Source organism: Pseudozyma flocculosa (genome assembly GCF_000417875.1).
Source record: "Pseudozyma flocculosa PF-1 unplaced genomic scaffold scaffold00016, whole genome shotgun sequence".
Lineage (NCBI taxonomy): Eukaryota > Fungi > Basidiomycota > Ustilaginomycetes > Ustilaginales > Ustilaginaceae > Pseudozyma > Pseudozyma flocculosa.
Genome location: NW_006920884.1, coordinates 30,929 through 39,353, shown reverse-complemented (window position 1 = coordinate 39,353; position 8,425 = coordinate 30,929). Strand labels below are relative to the sequence as shown.

Sequence of the window (8,425 nt, the reverse complement as noted above, 5' to 3'; positions counted from 1 at the left end):
GGCCGTCCGTCGTCTACACCCTCCCCCCCGCGCCCGCCTCGTTGCCTGCCGTGCTTCCCCCTGCCGCTCGTGCCGCCCGCCCGCCCAGCATGCGCTACTCGGCCGCGCCCCGCATCGTCAACACCTGCTCCTGCTTCCACGCAGGCGGCCAGCTCGACTTTGCCAACTTCAACAACGAGAAGCACACGCCCGGAGGCCAGAGCGGTGTCCAGTGGTACTGTGAGTGCGCAGACGGCGTGGCATAACAAGCAAGCAAGCTTGCTTGCCCCTCGCCCGCATCGCTGACCCCGAGTCGTCCACCATCCCCTCGCCGCCTCTGAAACCTGCCCCGCCCCACCCGCTCGCCCGCAGGCGACACCAAGCTGCGCCTGCTCATGTGGACCGTCGAGCTGCAGGAGCGCCTGTCGCGCAGCGACGACTACCGCCACGTCATCGCCCACGGCGTCCACCCGGGCTTTGTCGGGAGCAACATCTGGAACAACCCCAACTTCCAGCTGACGCCGCTCGTCACGCCGCTGCTGCGCCGCCTCATTTCGCGCTTCAGCATCACGCCGCGCCAGGGCGCCTTTGTCCTCATCCACGCCGCCCTCTGCCCGGACCTCGGCCTGCCCAACTCGGACTCGTCGACCGCCTCGCCCCTCGACGACGCCAAGCACGCGGGCGCCAACGGCGGCGATGTGGCCAATGGCGGCAAGAGGGAGAAGGCCAAGCAGCCCTCGCCCGGCCTCAGCGCCAAGTTCGGCGGCAAGTACGTCAACCGCAACATTGTCGATATCCGACGGCCCGAGTGCGACGACATCCTCGCACGCAGCCGCCTCTGGCAGCGCGTCCTCGAAGACACAAAGGCCGAGCAGCTCGGCCTCGCAAAGGACCTGCCCGGCCACCTGCCCGAGATCCTCGCCTTCAAGTGAAGAGGGGGCGCCGAGGGTGAGGGGGAGGATATGTTGCACGTGCAGCTGGTCTGCACGTGATTTCCTCATGCACTCGCATCCTGTAAAGTAGGCTCGTCTGCAGGGCACTCTCCTCTGTTCCAAACCACCATCTCATCCAACGCATTTCCACAGGATAGAGGCCGGGCAAGGCGGCACAGGCCAGACGAGGGACAGGGTGTCAGGCCGTCGAGTCAAGAGCGTCGTCGACGAGGGACAGGCTGTCGGGCAGTCGGGTCAAGAGCGTCGTCGCCGTCGCTGGTCCTGGAATTGCAGCAGCGCGATGGGTCGATGGCAGGCTCGAACCACCTCGCCTCCTACCGGGCAAAAGCCGCCACCTGCATCTTCATGACGCGCAGGAACTCGGCGTGGTCGCCCGTCCAGCCGGTCAGGTGGTCTGCTCCGTCCTGTGTGGCAGCGCGGCGCGGCAAGATGCGGAAGTCGATAGACGGTGGGGAGGTAGACGAGGGTCAGCCGGGATCCACGTCATCTTTGGCAGGCCCCAGTCTTGCTTGGCCTTGCTGCGGGCCACTCCGCACGGGCACTCACATTGACAATGTAAAAGGGGATCTGCATGACGCCGTTCATCTCTGCGATCTTGAGCTTGTTTCTGAGCTCGTACTCTGCCTCGTCGGATGCGAGCCATTTGGCTGCGGCGGCCTCGTCGTCGAAGAGGCCGAGCTCGGCGGCGAGGGGGGCGAGGTAGGAGCGGTCCGACATGTCCCTGCTGTTTGCGTGGAAGTCGGCGTAGAGGCGGTCCATGAGGCGGAGCTGGCGCGAGTGGTGCACCCAGCGCTGCGGGTCGCCGTCGGCCAGCTGCGGGTCCTGGTCGTCGAGGTTCGAGGCGCGCAGCACGAGGCGGTGGCAGTCCCACGTCGCGCCCACCTTGCCATCCTCGCTGTGCCAGTCAAAGGGCGGCAGGCCCACCTCGGTGGCGGCGGCCGAGATGCGGCGGTCGAAGGCGTCGAGGCCTGCGCCGAACTTGGTGCCGTCTGTCAGGGTCGACGGCCGAAGTGATTTCAGGGGTAGAAGCGGTGATCAGGCGAGGAGAGTCAGGAGGGATCTGATGTCGCCGGCAACGACTCGGACTTACAGTACTCCTTCTTCGAGGGGGGCTTGTTCTTGTCGTAGGGCGTGGTGGAGAGCGCGTCGTAGACGCCGTCTGGGGTGTCGTACGAGGTGGCGGGGAGGCGCGAGTCGAGGAGGTAGGGCTCGATGCGCACGACGGTGCGGACGTGGGGCGCCACCTCGTCGCGGTAGGCGGGCGATGCGAGAAACTGCTTGAAGCGCTGCGAGCCGATCCAGCACCACGGGCACTGGACGTCGGTGTACATCTGCAGCAGCATCTCGGGCTTGGACGACGCCATCGTTGCGTCGGGGAGGAGAGGGTGCGTTGGCGGCGGCGGCGGCAGGAGAGGGTGATGTCTGGATTCGTGGGACTGGGAAGGGCAGCTTCAGTCTGGCGATGCAAGGACGGCCGTTGGCGTCGACGATGATGTTGGTGGTGGTGGTGGTGGTGGTGGTGGTGGTGGTGGCGCACAGACAAGGCAAGCAGAGGCTCGAGGGAGGCCACGAACTAGTCGATTGCTTCCCGTCGAGCGGATCGAGCAGCGTCACACCGCGAGGGCAAGAGAGGCGGGAGAGAGGGACGAGACGCCGTTGGTGCCAGCTTGCGGGGTTACTGCGGAGACAGGACAGGCCCAGGGCAGGCCAGACCAAGCTGCTGGGGCAGGCTATCGGCGACTAGGGTGGCGGGCGAGGTGGAGCAGCCAACAACCAACTGCTGCCCCCCCTCTGCTGCGCTCAGGCCACCCCGAGGCTGCCTGCCTGCTCGGCCGCCCACGCCCGACGGATCCGCCCGCCAACGGAGGAGGTCGAGCGCACGCAGCAGCCCTCGCCGAAGGCTGCCTTGGCACACCCGCGCACGCACGCAGGCAGCGGGAAAAATCGAGCAGCGCTAGCTCTCTTCTTCTGCTGGACTGTCGGGCCAGCCTGTCTGCTTGCCGCGCGCCAGCCACGCCGGCACAGCCCGCCCGCCCAGAAGAGAGACAGGGCGGCGAGGTGTTGGCCAGCCAGCCTCTGCCCTCGGTCATGCCATGCCCGCCAGCCCGCCAGCCCGCCAGCCCGCCAGCCAGCCAGCCAGCCAGCCATCCGGGCCCGCTCCGCTTCTTCGCGAGACGGGCGCGGCCGCGACCCTTGCCTGGCTAGCCAGCCAGCCCTTGCACTCTATCGACCATCACCTCGGCCGCATCCCTTCTCCTTCTAATCAAACCCTACCCTCCCCACGAACGCCTGCCTGCTTGCTCGATCAGCAGCAGCAGCTGTGCGCTGGACGACACTCGATACGCCGCGACGGCAAGACGGCCTCAGACTAGAATCCTCGTACCGACGCACGGCCGCAGCCGCAAGGGGACGCCCGCACAGCCCCACGCCTGATCCCACCGACGCCCGCCGCGGTTGAACCTTGACCAAGGCCAGCGCCGGACTTGCTGATCTCGAGCTCAACCCCTACCTCTTGGCCCACACTCGCCGCCGCGCGTCCTCGGCCTGCGTCCACTCTCTCCGAATGGCGGACCACGCCGTCGACGACACTCCGGCATCGGAGGCCAAGCCGCAGCTCCCTACCGGCCACGCTTCCCTCATACCGGAGCAGCCGACCGGGACAGACCAGGCTTTGGAAAGCGCCGAAGGCCGTCAGGCCGGAGACACCGCTTCCCACGACGACTCGGCTCAGACCGTACACTCCGAGTCGCAGCCGCCATCCTCAGCAGAGCCGCGGCCAGCTGCCGCCTCCCTTCCAGACGTACCACCACCACTGACAGAGGAAGCCGAGCAGCATGCACCGTCATCAGCACCCTCAGGACCAGCACCAGATGAGATAGCCCCGGCACCTGCTGCGCCAGCACCACAAGGCCAAGGACCGCCAACATTGGCAGACGAGACCGTGCCACCGGTCCCCGACATTGTCCTGTCAAGAGCGTCCAACGCCGGCAGCGAGGTCGGGCTCGAGACCGCAGCGAGCGCACCATCGCGGGCCGAGGGGGCAGAGACGGCGGCAGTTGCAGTCAGCGCCGAGCCGGTGCCGTCCGGCCAAGCCGACAACCCGGCGGCACCGGCGCAGCCCGATGCTCCGCATCCGCCCTCCAAGGACGCACTGCCAGCACATTCGCAGGCGGTCGCCGCAGCAGCCAGCCAGCACCATGCCAGAGGGTCCGACGCCGACTCGTCGAGCGCACAGCAGGCCGTGCGCTCCAGCATCTCGGTCTCGCGCCGCTCGTCGTCGTCGACCACCGCCACCGGCATGCATTCGCGCTCCAGCCTCTCGAGCCTCAACAAGGGCAGCGCCGTCTTTGTCATCACCGCCCTCGAGACCATCTCGGGCTCAAAGGAGGCCAAGAAGGACAAGGAGCTGCGCGAGGCCGCGAGCCGCGCGCTCGACATGGTCAAGGCGGCCTCGGGCACCGCCCCCGCCCCCGGCCCAGACGGCGACCAGGCGCTGCTCGACCCCAAGGTCGTCTTTGAGCCCCTGCGCCTCGCCTGCCGCACCAAGAACAACAACCTCACCATCACCAGCCTCGACTGCATCGGCAAGCTGGTCAGCTACGCCTTTTTTGCCGAAGACGACCCGCTCGCCCACGCCCGCCAGCACGAGCCCCAGCCCAACGGCCAGCCGCCCCAGACGCTGGCCGATCTCGTCACCGAGACCGTGTGCGACTGCTACCACGAGGCGCTCGACGACAAGGTCGCCCTCCAGATCATCAAGGCGCTCCTCAGCTCCGTCCTCTCCACGACGGTCCACGTCCACCAGTCGAGCCTGCTCAAGGCGGTGCGAACCGTCTACAACATCTTCCTCATGAGCAAATCGCCCGCCAACCAGGCCATCGCGCAGGGCAGCCTGACCCAGATGGTCCACCACGTCTTTGCCCGCGTGCCGCGGTCTGGCTCCGGCACCGCTCCCGCCGCCGGCAGCAACGGCAACGGCCACGGCAGCACCAGCAGCGTGCCGGGCGGGATGTCGTCGACGGACAGCTCGACCGACGTTGCGGCCGGCAAAGCAGACGGTCATCGCGCGGACGGTGCGGGCCACGATCACCAAGGGGCCCAGACGGAGCAGGCCGAATCCACGACGGATACGACCGCCGACGGGCAGGCCAGCGAAGAGAAGATCACGCTCCAGACGCTCGAGACGCGCAAGTCGTTCGAGGGAGCGTCCGAAAGGGACACGGGCGCCAGCCTGGCGTACATGAGCACGGCCGAGCTCTTTGTCAAGGACGCCTTCCTCGTGATGCGCGCGCTGTGCAAGCTGACGATGAAGCCGCTGGGAGCCGAGAGGTGAGTCGATGGCCGATGCTGTCTGCGGAGCGAAGGTGATCTGACGCTGACACGATGCGTGCCCCTTTGCCTGCGCTGTCCGCTCCACAGCGAGCGGGACCTCAAGTCGCACGCGATGCGGTCCAAGCTGCTCTCGCTGCACCTCATCCTCACCATCATCAAGTCGCACATGGCCATGTTTACGGACCCGAGCGTCATCATCCACAGCGCCTCGACCGGCGAGCAGACGCCGTTTGTGCAGGCCGTCAAGCAGTACCTCTGCCTCAGCCTCAGCCGCAACGCCGTCAGCAGCGTCAACCAGGTCTTTGAGATCAGCTGCGAGATCTTCTGGCTCGTGCTCGACGGCATGCGGACCAAGCTGAAAAAGGAGATCGAGGTGCTGCTCAACGAGATCTTCCTGCCCATCCTCGAGATGCGGACGTCGACGGCCAAGCAGAAGTCGATCCTGCTCAACGTCATGATCCGTCTGTGCCAGGACCCGCAGGCGCTCGTCGAGATCTACCTCAACTACGACTGCGACCGCTCGGCGCTCGACAACGTCTACGAGCGCCTGCTCAACGTCATCTCGCGCATCTCGCAGACCCACGTCTCGGCATCGGCGCTCGCGGACGGCAAGGACGGCGCATCATCGGCCGGCAGCAACGGCGGCGGACCCCTGCAGCGGTCGTCGAGCGTCGGCCTCGGAGGCGGCCCTGCCATCCCGCCCAGCCTCAGCACCGCGGCAGCGGGCGAAGCGGGCGGCTACGACGGCGGCAGCGGCTCGTCCGGGTCGAGCCATTCGGTCGAGGCGCGGCTGAAGCGGCAGAGTCTCGACTGCCTCTGCTCGGTGCTGCGGTCGCTGGTGATGTGGTCCAACCGGTCCTCGGCGGCGGCAGCGGCGGTGGCGGCATCATCCTCATCGGCGCCAGGCGGCAGCGGCGACCACCTCGGCCCGGGCGACGGAAGCGTGTCAGGCTCGTCGCCGCGGATCAGCGAGGATGTCCGCATCGGCAACGAGATGGTCACGGCGCTCGACCGCGAGAACCTCATGGAGAGCGGCAGCGCGACGCCCGTGCTGGGCTCGGCGAGCAACGGCGCCGGAGCGTCCGAGACGAGCCGCACCCAGACGCCCGAGGCCACCGACGACCCGGGCCGCTTCGAGAGCGCCAAGCAGCGCAAGACGACGCTCATCGAGGCCATCAAGAAGTTCAACTTCAAGCCAAAGCGCGGCATCGAGGACCTGATCAAGCACGGCTTCATCCGCTCGCGCGAGCCGCGCGAGATTGCGCGCTTCCTCCTCTTCGCCGACGGCCTCAACAAGGCGCAGATCGGCGAGTACCTCGGCGAGGGCGAGCCGGAAAACATCGCCATCATGCACGCCTTTGTCGACATGATGAACTTTACCGACATGGGCTTCACCGATGCGCTGCGCCGCTTCCTCCAGGCCTTCAGGCTGCCCGGCGAGTCGCAGAAGATCGACCGGTACATGCTCAAGTTCGCCGAGCGCTACGTCGCGGGCAACCCGGGCGCGTTTGCCAACGCCGACACCGCCTACGTCTTTGCCTACTCGGTCATCATGCTCAACACCGACGCGCACAACCCGCAGGTCAAGCACCGGATGACGCTGCAGGACTTCATCAAGAACAACCTGGGGATCGACGATGGCAAGGACCTGCCCGAGGACTACCTGCGCGCCGTCTACGACGAGATCCAGACGCACGAGATCAAGATGAAGGACGAGGTGCTGAGCAGCGCCGGCGTGCCGCCGACGCCGAGCGGCGGGCTGGCGGGCGCAATCGCCACCGTTGGGCGCGACCTGCAGCGTGAGGCCTACGTCCTCCAGTCCGAGGGCATGGCGCACAAGACCGAGGCCCTCTTCCGCACCATGGTGCGGGCGCAGCGCCGCGTCGGGCCGCAGCAGCGCGCCGCGGCCGAGCAGTTTTTCTCGGCCTCGCACTTTGAGCACGTCAAGCCGATGTTTGAGGTGGCCTGGATGCCGTTCCTCGCGGGCATCTCGGGCCCGCTGCAGGACTCGGACGACCCCGAGGTGGTCGACCGGTGCCTCGAGGGCTTCCGCGACGCCATCAAGATCGTCTGCCTGTTTGGCCTCGAGCTCGAGCGCAACGCCTTTGTCACGACGCTCGCCAAATTCACCTTCCTCAACAACCTGGGCGAGATGAAGAGCAAGAACGTCGAGGCCATCAAGACGCTGCTCGGCGTGGCGCACAGCGAGGGCAACTACCTCAAGGGCAGCTGGCGCGAGGTGCTCACCTGCGTCAGCCAGCTCGAGCGCTTCCAGCTCATCAGCGGCGGCGTCGACGGCCGCCACCTGCCCGAGCTCGGTCGGCGCAGCTCCAACGCCATCGCCAGCGGCGGCGGAACCGGCGGAACTGGCAGCAGCAGCAGCGGATCCAAGGCGTCGGCGTCAGCGGCGGCGGCGGCGAGACAGACGGCGCTGCCCAACGACGACGTGGTCCAGGCCGGCGCGTCGTCCGAGGTCACGGTGGCCGCCGACCGCATCTTTTCGTCGAGCGCCAGCCTGTCCGGCACGGCCATTGTCGACTTTGTCCAGTCGCTCTCGGACGTGTCGTGGGAGGAGATCCAGTCGTCGGGCATGACCGACAGCCCGCGCCTCTTTTCGCTCCAGAAGCTCGTCGAGATCTCATACTACAACATGGGCCGCATCCGCATGGAGTGGAGCCACATCTGGGCCATCCTCGGCGAGCACTTCAACATGGTCTGCTGCCACCCCAACGTCAGCGTCAGCGCGTTTGGCCTCGACTCGCTGCGCCAGCTGGCGATGCGCTTCCTCGAAAAGGAGGAGCTGCCGCACTTCAAGTTCCAGAAAGACTTTCTCAAGCCGTTCGAGGTGACGATGCTGCGCAACAACAGCGCCGACGCCAAGGAGATGGTGCTCCAGTGCCTGGAGCAGATGATCCAGAGCCGCGCCAACAACATCCGCTCCGGCTGGCGCACCATGTTTGGCGTGTTCGGCGCCGCCTCCAACGCCAGCTCGGAGCGCGTGTCGGCCTACGCGTTCGACCTGGTGCGCGAGCTCAACGCCAAGCACTTTGGCGCCATCATCGTCAACGGCTCCTTTGCCGACCTGTGCATCTGCGCCACCCACTTTGCCAAGGCGAGCAAGCAGAAGATCAGCCTGCAGGCGACCGAGCTGCTGGCGTCGC

At 67.0% G+C, this 8,425-nt stretch overlaps 3 protein-coding genes across 3 annotated transcripts in view; 2 read left to right on the top strand and 1 right to left on the bottom strand.

The window, feature by feature from the left end:
• The window catches only part of PFL1_04701 (uncharacterized protein), a gene marked incomplete at both ends in the record, with an annotated part of 1,652 nt that extends 741 nt beyond the window's left edge, over window positions 1-911 (top strand). The window contains 2 exons of the mRNA XM_007882230.1: window positions 89-219; window positions 352-911. Of these exons, the coding sequence (XP_007880421.1) occupies window positions 89-219; window positions 352-911 (691 nt within the window). The remainder of the gene's footprint in view (window positions 1-88; window positions 220-351) is intronic.
• Window positions 912-1,246: 335 nt separating this feature from the next.
• On the bottom strand, window positions 1,247-2,296 carry PFL1_04700 (uncharacterized protein; the record flags this gene model as incomplete). The annotated part of the gene is made up of 3 exons (XM_007882229.1): window positions 1,247-1,336; window positions 1,479-1,921; window positions 2,023-2,296. The coding sequence occupies 3 exons, from the start codon at window positions 2,294-2,296 to the stop codon at window positions 1,247-1,249; spliced, it is 807 nt and encodes a 268-aa protein (XP_007880420.1).
• A 1,199-nt stretch (window positions 2,297-3,495) lies between these two features.
• The window catches only part of PFL1_04699 (uncharacterized protein), a gene marked incomplete at both ends in the record, with an annotated part of 6,721 nt that continues 1,791 nt past the window's right edge, over window positions 3,496-8,425 (top strand). Inside the window, 2 exons of the mRNA XM_007882228.1 lie at window positions 3,496-5,261; window positions 5,352-8,403. Of these exons, the coding sequence (XP_007880419.1) occupies window positions 3,496-5,261; window positions 5,352-8,403 (4,818 nt within the window). The remainder of the gene's footprint in view (window positions 5,262-5,351; window positions 8,404-8,425) is intronic.